The sequence below is a fragment of the Pungitius pungitius genome, chromosome 2, assembly GCF_949316345.1.
Source record: "Pungitius pungitius chromosome 2, fPunPun2.1, whole genome shotgun sequence".
Lineage (NCBI taxonomy): Eukaryota > Metazoa > Chordata > Actinopteri > Perciformes > Gasterosteidae > Pungitius > Pungitius pungitius.
Window position 1 is genome coordinate 6,953,996 of NC_084901.1, and position 15,896 is coordinate 6,969,891.

At 41.4% G+C, this 15,896-nt stretch overlaps 2 protein-coding genes across 4 annotated transcripts in view; one reads left to right on the forward strand and one right to left on the reverse strand.

The window, feature by feature from the left end:
• LOC119211081 (aldo-keto reductase family 1 member B1-like) overlaps positions 1-15,896 on the reverse strand; it is an 86,749-nt gene that overhangs the window by 17,358 nt on the left and 53,495 nt on the right. The window lies entirely within an intron of this gene.
• The window catches only part of tfec (transcription factor EC), a 28,524-nt gene that overhangs the window by 3,459 nt on the left and 9,169 nt on the right, over positions 1-15,896 (forward strand). The window contains exon 1 of one of the 3 annotated variants that reach the window (XM_037461724.2): positions 13,350-13,530. The exons of 1 other annotated variant lie outside the window; for it this stretch is intronic. In XM_037461724.2, the coding sequence (XP_037317621.2) occupies positions 13,474-13,530 (57 nt within the window). In that variant the 5' untranslated portion in view covers positions 13,350-13,473. Of the gene's footprint in view, positions 1-13,349; positions 13,531-14,127; positions 14,200-15,896 lie in introns of those variants that run through there. One more of the 3 variants, XM_037461725.2, reaches the window with a different exon arrangement.

Here is a 15,896-nt window from a genome sequence, read left to right on the forward strand (position 1 = left end):
ACGTTGTAGGCATGGCGTCTCATTAAAGGGTATGAAGGAAACACCCCTTACTCACTGACAGCTCAGAGCCACAGTAGTGCCCGAGCATCTGTGTTTTTGTTAGCATGAATTAGCTAGCTAGGGCTCGGGCAAAGAGCTAAGTAGAAAAAGCTACGTAAAAAGGACATTTTTATAATGAAAAAAAATGCCTAGGTTCGTAAAGATGATCAAATTGATGTATTTATGGAGCCATAACCCGATAGACCTTTTCTTTTTGGATCTGCAGCAATGAATATGCTGTTCATCTGCTCAACAGGAAAACATTTAGACACTGTTATATATTGATGTTGTCTGTGACAGCCTTTATTTTATAATCATAAATGAAAGGACACAGCCACAGGTTTTTCTCTTGACCCCGTCTGATGAGGCACGGATATCTCAAACGCTAATCGGATTAGACAAAACATCTTTTCTAAATGTTTCACATTCAGCTCTTTAGTGTCTCACACTGAACCTAACTCCATCTTAACAACACAAACGTACACACACACCGCCCCCCCCCCTCCCTGCAACTCACCTCTGACCTTCCTCATATGCCAATTGTCACAGACATCAGAGATCAGGCCATTAGACTGTCTCCATACTCGACACTCAGAACAAAAACACAGGCCAATTCTGGGTAAAACATATCATAATCCCCCAAGGTGGGGCCATGGGGGGGTTTCAAGGCCACCAAGACAGCTATTCACAGCATCCAGACACATGGAGGGACCTCCGGGAAAGACATTGTGAGGTGTTGGTATGAGACTTGGTATGACACGCCTGGGAAGAATGGTGATTAGCAACCAAGAGGGTTGACTATAGTCTAGGTTTTTGGTCATTGGTGGAACCACACAAGTCTTTAACTAACGCTTTCTTCACCCTAATATGGTAGTAGTAAGAAAATATGTTTTAGTACAGAAACACGCTTGCTCTTGTTGCACACTATGACAATACACACACAATTCTCTGCTTATTTATTTATTGAAAGTACAATCATAAGACTAATTTAAAGAAGGGTACGTACTCATCAGCACCAAGGGTCATGGACTGTGAATTTCTCTGCAGTTATCTTGAAATTATACCACCGCCATGTTGTATTTTTTGCAACCAATGAACAGAAGTCACTGTGTTTGGAATGTGGAGGATTGACGTACGGCTGCCAGACAGTGGCAGCACTTCCAATTCTGGAAAGAAAAAAAGACGGGACTCTGAAAGCAAACCTCTTTCTCTAGTGTCAAAGTAACTTTGTGTGTTCTCCCTAATTGTTGGTCTGTGAGGCATTACTTAGTAATACATTATTGGATAGAAGAGTATTACATCACAGTTATTACGTCGACTACTGGCTGTCTTACCAGAGTGTCACTTGTTCTTTTGGTGCATCCTGCCGAAATTGAAGGCCACTTTGAGACAGGCCTGGTTCTACAAGGTTGATCGCATGCATCGCACCCTTAATTTGGCATTTAACTATTTCAAATTTGCCAAAGCAAGGAAACTAATAGTGATTTATTTCACTTCCTGATTAACATGACCTCCTTTTCCTACACTATCACGTTTTGCATGTATTCTTTAACTTTGATTGTTAACGTGTAGTGTTGCTGATGTTGAAGACATTACTTGCACTTTGACAATATTATATTATGATGACTTTGACGACACTATTGTTAATTCCTTCATCAATCAGCAGCTATACGTACAAAGTTAAAAGGCTTTGAAAGATATTGCGTGGATGGTGAAGTGATCCGGTTTTGTGTGGATAAGATCAAGCAGTAAACTGGTTACTGACGTGCTAAAAGTTTATTGTTCTCAGTTAAGAGACAATGCTAACAGCATGAGCCTCATCAAGCCCATCAAGGGCTCATTAAACACCAACTCTCATCCATCCCCATATCTTTAAATGTATGCCTTCCTTTCCCAAACGTCACCAGAAGGGGTTTCTTCAGCCATAAGTTAGAAGAAAATTGTAGTAATATTATATCACCATTATAATTGCGCTGATGATAAACTCCTAAAATCCTAAATCCTTGGTCAAAAGCATGGATGATGCCCTCTGATGCCCTCTTTCACCACTGGTCCACACCTCCCCTGATGGCATCAAGACTAACCAGAGCCCTTCATCCAACCGTTCAACCCCTGGGCATCACAGGGGCCCCTGCATACTACGCAGCCTTTATACGATTAATGCAATGGATGGAGCAGGTGTCTGCCAAAATTCCATTCCTATTTAAACCTCAGAGCCCATACCAGCAACCTAATCCTATTAGGCCTAATTGAGTGAAGTCGACAGTCTTTTTCAGTTAAACTAAGTTCACGCACTAATAGGATTCAAAAGGGGGCTGAAAAAAGGTACAATGTGTAGAGCGTAGTCGCGTTAGTGTGTGGTTGGGGAAGTGGACAGTGTGGATCGGGGGCGCGAGAAGCCAGGTACTGTGTGTGTTGGGACCAGTGAAGGCTTCCCGCTGGGTTTGGGGATCTGTGCTTAAGGAAGGAGGGGGATGTGGCCTGGAGGTCTCCCAGGAGGCTAGATAAGCTCAGAGGGGGGACCAAGAACTACATAATTGGTGTATGGGAGCCCCTGGTGTGTTTGTGTGCGTGTGCCTGTATGTGTATGTTTTTGATACTCGTATGAGAATATCTAAATAAATAAAAAAAAATGATCTGGTGTCAAAGCATTTGTGAAATTGATCGAACTCTTGAGGGACATACTGTACATCACACCCAATGAAGCAATATGTCAAGATATGATCCACCGTGATACGACTTCAGGCTGAAAGACAAAACAACAAAGCACATAAAGGTCACATAAAGTTTACCCTGCACTTATTTCCATTGTGACGGTAAGTTCAATGTATTTCTTCTACATTGGGAAATAAGGATGCAGCCTGCTTTAATTTAAACTGGCTCGGACGGTGAAAAATCCAGAGGTCGACACTTATTACAAACTGTTTCAGAAGTGCATGTGTGGTTTTATGGTCAATTATTTGCCGGGCTATTTTTGAAGCTAACCAGCTGCTGGCTAACCTCAGCATTTAGACGTAGCTGTACACAAGAACATGAATAAACGTGTTTCCTAACACACCGTATTGTCTTCCAACACGGACACACACGCTTAATTAAAGGAGGTCAGAGTGTGACACAGTGTTTAGCCAGTGGCGTCAGTGACACAGACGCGGCCCGAGGACATAACCTTTGAGGGCTTCCCATAGCCGGAGGCGCTACATAGGACTCCCTTTGAAGAGATCACATCCAAAAGGACGTAGGAGACAAAAGGTTAACACAGGCTTTTGCTGTTGTGATGGAAGAGACAGTTGAGATCTAACAGGAAGTGAAGATGTTATCTTGAGCTTTGAGTCATTTAGAGTGAGTTTGAAGTTGGATAATTGTTTCATCGTCGCATAATGTCTGAATTTCTCACAGCATTCGGCGATTTGATTACAATAGGCTGTAAGGTTGGTTAAATATGAGCCGTTAACATTTTTCTAATGTTTTTGGTATTTTCATTCTATCGGGGGAGGCTACTGTTTGATTAATCAAGACAATAGAATGTGGGATCCAGTACAGGTCTATATACATATCAAGTCAAAGTCTAGCATGACAGATATCACAATTTAAATATGAATTATCCTCAATCGTCATAGGTTCACATTCATCACTAAAATTGTCTGCATACAGCTGATTAGCAGCCTGAGAGCAAACATTTTTGTATTAGACAAAACAAGACTTTAATAGATTACATTTTTTTAACTTACCAGTTAGTCATTATTCCTCACTCAGGAAAGGATTAGCAATTTGATTCCAATCAAAATCAAATGTTCATTTGGACTAAAACCCACTAAAATCAGACTTTAAAAAAAACTATTTTCCAATTTTTAACATGTTCCCATTATTTTTGAAAGCTGTGTGCTCAAAGACTTTCTAAAAACAACATTTTTGATTTAATTCATTGTAGCCGTGATTTAGAATAAATGAATTATAAGCTGCCTGAGAAATAATCAAACGGTATACTCTATGCCATCTTTCCCCCTAACTATGTTAAAGAAGGACTGCTTTCAAATACCTTTCCTAATGTGATTACATCTGATTTCACTCGTGAAATGGCTTGCCTCAGTTTCATGCATCTCTGTGGCAACCGGAGTAAATGTCTAAATGTCTAAATTTGTCTCTGACTGCGCAACTTGAAAACTGTGCATATCTGCATATTAAAGATGAGTGCAATATATTTCCTAAAACTGGAGAAACACTGACGCAAACCCCACTAGTGGATCTTCCTCCGGATTTAAGTAATGCGTTTCCAACTGTCCATTTAAAGTGGCTCAGACTGTGAAAAATCCAATGCTTTTCCGCATTTATGGGAGCTTTGCATGAAATAATACACAGCTCTGGTCAGGGACAGTTTAACCTGGAGAAGACCTGAACCTTCCTGGGTCCACCATGTCCACCCTGGATCCTCGCCAAAACACCATGCACTTGTTCAGGAGCATGCATCTGTGTGTGTGTGTGTGTGTGTGTGTGTGTGTGTGTGTGTGCTTGTAAGTGAGACAGTCCAGTGGATGAGACGGAACTATGAAAAGTCCAAAAGAGTGAGGGCGGTTTGGAGTGTAGGGACGTAGGGGGTGGGGGGGGGGGGGGGGGGGTGCACACAGCTTAGTGCAATGATAGAACAGAGACAGGAAAAAAAAAAGAAATCAAAGAATTGGAATAATTGGCATAATTCAAGGTGACTGGGCACAGTCGGGGGGAGTGTCAGTGTTGGGCGAATCTTTTGCCATCCTCAAAGAGAGACGGTCTGCACAATTAGCCACACAAACTCTGACCCGGCTCAGAATAATTAATGAATAACAGAGGGGAATAAAGACAAAAAGGCGCAGAGTGGTCTGGTTGAGTGGCGAGCGAGGGTAATACATCAAAGAATGCCGTTAATTGGCCCTGTGGCTTTCATTCTTTGCCCTATTTCTTTCAATTCATTGACTCAAAATAATGGGTTCAGGTTCATTATAAACAGGTCGTTGGCCCTGGGAGTGCCAAAATTCAACAGGAGAGTCGGGGGGCGTGTGTGATTGTGTGTGTGTGTCCGTTCGTTGCCAGTGCACAAGTGTGTGTCTGGGCGTGTGTGTGTGTGTCTGTGTGCGTGTGTGTGTGTGTGTGTGTGTGATGGCTTAGCTTTCGCCTGGCCCCCCCAAAAGTCCTGACGACATCAATCCCTCGAAGGGAAAAGTAGTAAAGTTGTGTTGAGAGGAGAGCGACAGGTCGCATTTGCTTCCGTTTTTTTTGTTGTTGTTGTTGTGTAAGAACATACAAGTGCAGTTTTCCTCCCGTGCGCTTGTTAACGCCACAAGTGTCGTCACGATGCTGGAATATAGCTGGTACGGACAGGTAAGTGACACCCCCACGCCCGCTATGACGCTATCTGATGTCTGCTTATTTACCCGAGTGACGAGGCCTCAAGGCCCCTTCAGTCAAGTGATAATAAGACCGGATTTAGACAACTACTACAAGCAAACATTGCAGACTGCATTTCCACTGCTTCAAAATAAGGAGCCACCTTGTTTCCGACTGACAACTGTGTTAGATGTGAAATTTGAATAAACACAGACGAAAATGGCATTAGACTCACTTAAAATAATTTAACACTGGAATTAGAGAAGCATTTTCAGACCAGAGTGGTGCACGACAAATGTCATGGCCATAAATGTTGATTAAAACATAGCAGAGACACAGAACACTTAACATGATGTAAGTGGGAACAAATGACTACTATTTACTTTGTGCATGGCTGCAGATAATGATGTGTTACAATAACAGAAATAGTTTTTCTCACTGTCAGATAGAAAACCTCCTCTCTCCAAATTCTGTGATTAAGGGATGTGAAATTTCTTATCTTTTTGTGACTTGTAAGCCAAATGGATTATCTGGGTAATTCACACAGCTGAAGACATGACCGTCTTTCTTTAATTCTGAAAGGTTATGGATGAACATTTCTTGTGGCAGCGATGATATTTCTTTAATTCATGTTAAACATTAATAACTGTACTACAGCAACAACAAAAAAAGCAGGCAGACAAAGTCAGCTTTTCACATCATACATTTGGCAAAGCAGAGCCCTTTCAGGAAAGACTTTATTCAATGATGACAGTTTAAAATGTTGCTTTTAGTTTATGAAGCATAAAGTGAAAGATTCTGCAGGGTTTTCCTTCAACAGCAGCACTTATTCTATTTTGCTCGAAAATCCATTTTCCCGCTGGTATAGCGTGCTCTTCTTTGCGTTGACGCTGGACCTATTTCCCCCTTTTGATTCCACACAGTGGGACTACGTGTCGTAATGCTTCATCTGTATCCACCCCCCCAGTCACTTTTATCCACATTTGACTGTCTGTTTAGTTTCTTAACTCTTTTTTTCAACTCTGTGGCTCTTGTTTTTTGTCTTTTAATCTACTAACAAGCGCAGTTTTTGGGGTAAACCCCCCCCCCGCCCCCCTCCCCAAGTCATGTGAAACTGCTCCCACTCACGCACAGAACAAGACGCACCATGAAAGAGCGAGGGGCGGGATGGCTGGTTAACTCAATTACACTAACTTTTTCTGCTCTCGGCACGTGATTTTGTCGGAAATACTTCTCTTCTTGTTCCGAACAAAACATTTTTTTAGCCATCCTCTTGGCCAACCACAGTACTTTTTTTTCTCCTCCGGGCTTGTCGTTTTTTTCATTCCTATTTCAAAGTGTTCCCAAACCTGGGTGAGCCATGTCAAGCAATTAATACCCTGGAATAGGCCTTTTAAGTGAGTCTTTTGGTCTCTGTGGCTTCCCATTGTGATGAAACGATTGGTGTCGCCTCACGTTAGCCTCACACAGGTACCTTCTCTGCCTGCACATCAAGTCATTAACATAACCATAGATGGAGAGAGAGAGAGAGAGAGAGAGAGACGTATCCAGAGTCAGAGAAAATAGAAGTAAATCAAGGTGAAATACTTTGGTGGGACTTGCTTGAAGTCGAAATGCACTCATGACCTCTGGATAGTTCAGTGATTAACACACACACACACACACACACACACACAGACAATGGAAGATGACTGCTGCATTATGCATTGCATTGTCATCATGTACTGCAGATAAGGGACCATCTGCATTTGGAAAATTCTCGTACAAGGATGTTCGATGCATTACAAAAAAGCTGTGTGAAACCACATTATCCCAGATAATAACATAGCTTTGACATGTATGGACAGATAATGTGTATAGGTGTACTGAACGTATGATGAATTCTGAGACCAATTCCTATCTAAAGAGAATCGCCGGCTGCAATGTGTAAACAACTTGATTGTAAAGGGCTGAAACACCAGCATGTTCCTTTCTTCTAATACATTTTCGTTGCAGACTGGGAACACTTCTATTTGCACAGTTAGTGCAGCTTAAATACACTGAGATAAAAGTGATCAGACACGATTATTATAATTATGGAATCACAACAAGGTTTTATGGTCATTTTTGGTTCACTGATCTTTCATTGGGAAAAGCTTCACGGAAGGTGGGGGAAAAAATAGTAAAGCAACATTAGTTTTGGTTCATTTATGCATTCTTAACACATAAACAGTTTAACAGCTTAAACAGTGAAGCTGCTGGGAGCAGAAGAGAGCAAGTAGCGTTAAGTCCAAAACATTTGTGCTAGATACATTTAGAATTATAATTGAGCTTTTCTAAATAGTTTTAGTGAAGCTTTTTACGAACGTCACTGCATATTGATAAGATTCTGTATTTTTCCAATGGAGAAGAAAGCGTTGATGCAGTTTGTAACAAATGATGGAAATTCAAGGATTACCATCGTAGTGTATGTATCCCTCCGCTAAGTAGCATTTACAGCTAAGAACTTGACCTTTAGACTCCAAAATCTAAAAGGATATTTTTGCTACCGCTCAGTTGCTCCTGGGCCTCTGGAATACAAAATCGATAAATAAAAAACATATTACTTATTAATTCAAAGCATTTTTTTTTTTTTTTTGGCTCATAAAATGTCCCGGAATCTTTAAAAGAGAAGCATAATACGGTGGAACGAGAGAGGCTGGACAGATGGGCACACAAAGCACAGGGCTTTGACAACGGAGGGCTCGTATTGTGCATCTCTAATGACATGGGACATACATGGTGGAATGCTGGATCATCCATGTACAATATTCTGGGGTGGCATCCTGTTGGAAGGTTTAGCAATTTAAACACAAGCGAAGGGAGACAGAGCCGCTAGTCGACTTTTCAGATGAAGAGAATTCCATTCATGAATGGGACGGCGCTTCGATCTTGGTTTAAAGGTTTGAACCAAACATGCAGGCCCGATTCTGGACACAGGTCCTTCAAGTCTCACGCGTGGAGCAAGTTAAGCCGCGCAGCTGGGTAGTCTTGGCGAAACTCATTTGGTGGAAAGAAGCGGCTGGCATGTGCATCGGAGGAGGCACGCGCTCTTCTGCACGGGAGCACTTGGCAGTCCCAGACATCCCACACACTTGGAACTGGCAGCGACTAACTTGATGGAGGACATAAATTGAACTCAGGCACAGCTAATTACTCAATTTATTTGAGACTATCAATTGGGGTGATGAGACAAGGGGGGGGGGAGAGGGAGGGGGGGGGGGGGGACTGGCGACGTAGCATGATTCAATTAATGAGAGATAAATAGAGAAATCTTCAAACAGAAATGCACATCATTAGCCAATTATTTAAAAAGATTTGGAGTTAAAGTTTAGGATAATACATCATCACAACATATACTGTGAGATTCCAGCTAATACGTATTAACTGTGATGTAACTTCCTGATGTGAGTGCTCGATTAAACCTCTGACTCACCCTCACTAAATCTTCCTCTAATGCGTGACTGTGAAGAGGAGCAGGGGCGGTCCTCCCCTCGTCACAGCGACTTACTCCCTCAAACGGCAGAGGCACAAAGATAGCTAAACAGAGCAAACAAACAGCTCTTTGTCCACTAACCATGTATGACGAGTTCTGGTAAGGTCAAAGTTGATTTAATTTTGTGATTAGTTCATATTAAACAGCTATTGCATTACTTAATTTCCCACAATCAAGTTAACAGCGGAGGAGAAACCAATACATCTCTACCAAGGGCCTTTTGAACAGGGACTTGCAAGTTTAAGTCACAAATGCACTTTGTGTTGGTTCGGGGGGGGGGGGGGCAGCGTCCTCTTTTTTCATGTCAAGTTTCAAGAGGTCAAGGGAGCTGCGTTGACATATTTAAAGTTTAAACTACACTATTATGCTAAAGGGAAAAAAAAAATCTATTCATCTTTGAGATTTGCAAAAAAAGACCAGAAATGTAAACCTCAAGTTTCCAGGCTCAACTGGCTACGTCGTCTAATAAAGTGATTGCATGAATCTTCTGTGATTGTGGAGAAGGTCAATTAAATGGAAATAGTTTAGGATTTGATTCTGAAACATTTATTAAGTCAGGTGTAACGCCTTAACAGGACATCTTGCGGTTGAAACTAGTTAGCGCGCAAGCAGGTATGTCCAAACCATTAATTAAAGTGAACTTAAGCCCTATTGAATATGTGGTTAAGGTAGTTGGCAAGTGATGCACATAATCTTTGAATAGTTTGCTGAATGTAATGAGTAAATGGTTGATACCGCTAAAAGTAAAGGATGAATAAGAAATTAAATGTTTTACACCTTTTTCCCAATTTCTCTGGAGAACTATTAATGCGCTGAGCTCATAATGTATTGTCAAAAGCGCACAATAAAACAGGATAAAATTACCGTAATGCATGATCTGAGCAACTTCAGAGGGACGTGAGTGTCTCCATTGGCACCTGCTGCGCTATCAAACAATGTGGCATTATGCATAGAAATCACTATATATTGTGAAGTGAACAGTGAAAAAGTGGATGACTTCAGATAGAGCTCCAGTAATTCTACAGGTGAATTATAATGTCAAACAAACAATAGAAAATACAAACCGTAAACTGTGTTTGCAAAGCACCTTTTACTCAAGTTCCTTTAGTTTCATTTGGTGTCAAACGCAATAAGAAAGGGACAGAAAGAGTGATGGAGGTGGAAAGTTCCCTCGTGCTAACCTTAAATCTCAGACTAAGCATGTGCACACACAAGATTACAGGGTCCAGTTTGCAGCTCGTACTCGCGTGAGACGGAAACCCTCCAGCAAAAGTGAGACAACAAACATTCCTTTGTCCACCACACAAACCCCCGTATGACCAGTTTGTGTAAGGCCAAATTACATTTTCTGCTTAGGTCTTATTAAACATATCTTGCATTATTTATTTTTCCACAATCAAGTTAAGGGAGCGGTGATGGGGAGAAATCAATATGTCTCAACTTCCTGCCTGTTATTGAGCGTGATTTGGTGATTCATTTCTGCCATCTAGAATATGACTATGGACCTGTGCTATGGGGTGAGAGAGATGAGTGAGTGAGTGAGAGATTTCAAGATCAAGAAGTTTTCCTTCATTGTTGTTTTACTGAAATCCCGCGTGACATTATGTTACTTACTTTTCATCCAATCCTCATACCCCTCTAAGCAGAAAATGAGTCTAAACACAGGCTCTGCTGACGGCTCTGCTCTTATTTGCCTTACCTGGCCTTTGATTATAAATTTCAACTTTTTCTTACCTATTTGTACTTGTAATATATCTCTAAATCCCTCCACAGTCATATCGCCTTGTGTTTCAAACAATGGGATCACTATTGTCGGTTAGCTGGGAAATTAAATGAAATATGAAACACCAAATTCTTTTGAATGATCGAATCGCATTAGGGTTTTTAGAGAGTGGAACATGGATATTTTTCTCAGTGCAGTGGGCATTTTTTCTTTAGGCTGTTGCCCATGCTTGAAAGGCCTTTACTTTGGCGAGCCGGCACTGTCTCGCAATCAATCATGTGCATAATTTTAATAAGACTTCATCTTCGTAGTTATAGTTGGAGCCCACCAGGGGCTCCTTTTCACTGTCTGCCAGAGTGAGAGATTAAAGTTGTCTACAGTACAGCTTTCTGACATCATTCAGAGAGGCAACGCTGAGCACCGGTCTATTCTGTTCACGCTCAATGGACAGTGAGGGTCAGGGATGAGGTGCCCCTTTCAGGAACACATCCACAATCAACAACATTTACCCACAATCCTCTACACTCTGTATTGGACACAGCTTAGACCTGCCTTTGAACGTTTGTTTGGATCTATATGCCATTTTATCACTGTAAGTCAAATTTTGTTGATTTGATGGCAATATTGTTGGCCCAAGATAGGACTGTAGTGTTTGATGCAATGCATGCAATGATTAGGCGACAAAATGGAGTGATCCCAGTGAACAAATGGACAGACTTTGTGTACATTTAATTGCAGGAGGTTTATCTTACCTTTAAAATGTGTGCAGTTATATTACTTAGAAAATGGTTAAGATGAGAATACGTCTGAAATAAAAATGTTAGTTCTCTATGAGAGATTAAGTGATCCAGACTGTGTTATTTTGTGCAAGTCTCCTTGTGCGCATGCATGCATTCATGTAGAAGCTCTACGATCTCTCAGGTTCTGCCGAGCGGGCTCCCTTTTACTGCTCACAAAAAAAGAATTTACTCGGGCTGATTTATCCAAAATTATATTATTCCATTCTGACTAATTTCATCTGTTTTGTGCCGCCGGAGACCACAGGCTGCACCGCATCCCCCTCATCCTGTTTCCTCCCTCTCTCTCACTCGGCTCTCTGTTCACTGAGAACTTCTGGAACATTGTGTAATATCGATCAATCAAACTTTATTTCAGCCTCCGGAGGAGACAAGACAAAAAATTCAAAAAATAAATAAATACAAATAAACAGGACAGTGCTTATATATATATATATATATATATATATATATATATATATATATATATATATATATATATATATATATATACACATATATATACAGTGCTTATACAGTGCTTATATATATATATATATATATATATATATATATATATATATATATTCAGCCCATGTCAACATCCAATTTGTAGAGATGAAAGCATTTTTAAAGCTCTCTTAGGACTAAAGAATAAACCTTCTCTGTTTTGGAAAATGGTTTTAAAGCTAAATCCATCAGATCCATTTTTTTCTTTTTTTTTACAATCAAAATTCCACCAGGTGCTTAGCTAATGTTCCTTCTTTACTCTAACAATGAATTTTGATATAAATTCTCACACTGTCAAGGCAGACCATTTTCATAAATGTACTATTTCATCAAGGTAACAAGTACACACAAACACACTCTCTCTCTCTCTCTCACACACACACAGTTCCACATGTATCCAGTTAAAATTGCTATAATATTTAATTCATATGATAATCATTAAAAGTGCAGTGGTGCCGTGTCCATTACGCATTCCTTTTCTAGCAGGATAAAACAGTCCTCAGATGTGGTAGCTGCACTTTGAAGTGTTGTCTCAGAAGCAGGCCGACTCTTACAGGAAGTCCCTGATGTTTAAAACATGCGATGCGGGGGGGGGGGGAGAGACTAACAAAGGTGAGCACTTGTGGCTTGCCCCAAGATGAGTGAAAAATGGCCAGGTAGGAATTTGGCTGCACGTGAAAATAGATGTGCAGCGGACATCAAATAAACAACAAGCAGAAAAATATACACGTGGGTAATAGTTGTAAAAACACTGGTGTCCATACAGATACATGCATGGACACACACACACACACACTCTTGCATGTGTCAAATGGACCCTCAAATATCGGCGAAATGATTAGGACACAAGAAGCTAAAATACAAACTGAGGAAACAATTTCTATAAACCAGTTACAGGTCATCTGCAATGATCCCGTTTCGTTTTGCTGTGTCCAGGGATTCTCTGAGAGGCATTCTGGGAAGCCCTGTATTGCCCTTTGTAATGGCCCGCCAGTGACTTGGCGATGATAACAAACGTGCACGTTTGCGAGTTTTAGCATAACTGCACACATGCACAGATTTCCTCAGTCTGAATCTGTGAGTGCAGTTTGATGGTTAAAAAGCCGCCCAAGGGAAGTCGGTGTCAATGAGATAGCCTGGGAGAATGTGCTGCGCTGGGCTGGATGTTCTGCAGGAAGGAAAGTGTGGTGGTCCACAAGCAGGAACTCACATTTTGTCCACTCATTACACCCCCTGCACATGCACACTCCAAACCCCTAACAGACATCCGTATTTCTGCCTCTGTCAGGCCTTTTTTCCCTGACCAAAAGCACAACACACAGACACACAGACACCCGCGCACACAGGAAGTGGCCCGTGTGGGCTCCGAAATAAGCTGATGTGTCATGCCTTCCTTTCCGATATTTCTGCAAAAGCTCAGGAAAGGGGCTGCAGTAGCTCTCTCCCTCCTTTTCTTCCTCTTCTTCTCCCCTCGCTAAAGCTGCCACACTTGACGTTCCTATGTAAGAATCTGCCATTCACCCGCGTTGGGAGACGCTGCAACTCTGGGAGCCATGAGTCGCTGTTGCGTGGTCAAAGTGACCACCTTGACAGAGATCCAACTTCTACAGGTAGGCGGAGCGACTGGACTACGGACTGGTTCCAATCGGGACTGGGTCAGGTATAGAACAGTGGATGTGTGTGTGTGTGTGTGTGTGACTTGAGTTGTTTGTGTTTGCGTGCAAGACGAATGCATTGCCCGTGCTTTATAAAAGACAAAGCACCTACAGCCACAATAAATGAATAGCCACCGTGGAATGCACATTTGGGGATTTGTAATCCCAGGCTTATCTTCCTTCATGTTTCACAATCTGGGGTGTGCGGTTGGAGCGATTTGGTGGTTCGCAGGCTCAGCAAAAAATGACGGCGAGCTCGTCTGCGAAGGCTTTTGGTACCACTCACGTCTTATATCTGTTTCAAGATGGGGAAAGGAAAGCCGATCATTTGCACTCTCTCAATATGTCAGTATGTTGTAAGAATACAACTAGAGGAATGAATCCAAACACCCTACACTAGGTTTTTGCCCATAATTTGTACAGATTTTAAATGTCACCATCACCCAGTGTTTCATAAGTTGGCTTTTTTTTTCTGAAGTGAAAGGAGAACTTGGGCAAGACTGAAACTGAGTTAAGCAAGAGCTTTTTATTTGGAGGAGACACCTGTGAGTGTGTCTGTTGCAATGGCAGTGTGAGTGCAGCTTGTTCAGTGGGACAGACGAAAAACACCTTTTAACTCAAGAGGTAAATCACACCACTATACAAATAGAGGCTGAGGAAATCATGACTGTCTGTGTGCTTGCGTGCGTGTGTGTGTGTTTGTGGGAAATGTAAAGTTCTGTTTTTATCTTTAAAACTTTTTTTGTTTTTGTTTTCCAGTACGTGATTTTGAATGTACAGCATGTCCTTTAAATCTTGATCGATAGTTTGTATTTTAGGGATAATGTTGTCATTATAGCATCGCTTCGACATAGCTGCAGCAATGTGTAATTGACTGCAAGAATCAGATACATATTCAACATAACTGCCGGAAAGACAACATTTGCTCTAGACAAACAATATCATTTGTTGGATTTGATTAACCTGCTGCATTCATGCAAGATCACATTATCAGACAAAGCGTTTGTGAAAGAATTCCATCGAGAGAAACAGAAAGGAAAAAGTTGTTGAGTAGGTTGTCTGCTTACGTCTTGATTTCAGAGGTTTGACTGTTCTAATGAAGTTAGGGGAAGCATCTGATCTCATCAACACAGTGCATTTTATAACTTTTGAAAGGAGACAGAAACTATAAACTCTACTCTGAAAAACAAACAAATATTATTGTGGTATTCTAACATTCAATAATAAGGCAAACGAGGCAATAATCCCATGCATTTAGTAATAACTGCTTTGATATTAGTGAATTGGCATTTGTTTCCTGTATACTCTGCCAGGAGTTAGCATGTCAGTAATAACTGTTCAAATCTGTCTAAATGGAAAGTGAACCTGTGACATCTTCTCCACCAGTAACCTCAAACACTACCTCGGTTGTTGTAGCAGGTGCAAGTAGCCATGAGTAAGAAAAAAAAAAAAATCAAGTGTCTCCAACCTCAGAATAGTCCCCACAATCCCAAACCTGAACCCTGATTGATTAGATTCGTATCTCATTCCTGTCCCATGTGTATGGCGGGCATTGACAATTCTCCTCATGTCCCCTTCACACATACACAGGCATGCCATTGTCGAGGTTGGCCTCAGCGACTGAAGCACCATTACCTCACAAATCTAATCAGATTCCCTTAAGTGGATAACCACCGTGTCTCCGGCATTTACAGTAGTGAGAAAGCTGAAGTGAAACCAGGACAAACCGCTGTCACACAAAGCAGATGTGGTGTGCAGCAGTCCTGGCATCCCTCCTGCTCTCTCCGTAGTGGAAAAGAAATGTTGATTGGCTAACAACTGGCATCTTGTTTGGCCTGGAGGAGTCAGATAAGAGCTCTCAGTCAGTACTGACAAGTTGAGTATTGTGGCGAGCCTGTTCTTAGTTAGGTGGACGAGGGGTGAATAAGGCTAGCTGACGATGGGGAATTTGTTGCTGAGTTTTGATACAGAACCACGGTTGCCATTGCTGAAAGCCCCTGTGATTAAGCAGTGGCGACATTTAACCTTGATAGCAAGCAACTCATTTCCAGAATATTCTGAACTTTTGGGACTTAAAAAAAAAAACGAGAAGACAAGATACAAGCAAAAAATCCAGTTGCTCCAATAAATTCACTCCTGTGTTGTGTTGTAATAGCCCTATTTGATCAGAGATTTGAAGCAGCTAATGGTAGCTTATAGTACAGGTATGATCCAAGGTAATGCTGCACTAATATGGGAGCAGGGATAGTACAGATGATACAATGTTCTACAAGGACCTCATGGTCATCCTCCAGTAAATCTGATAAAGTAAAACCAAAGCA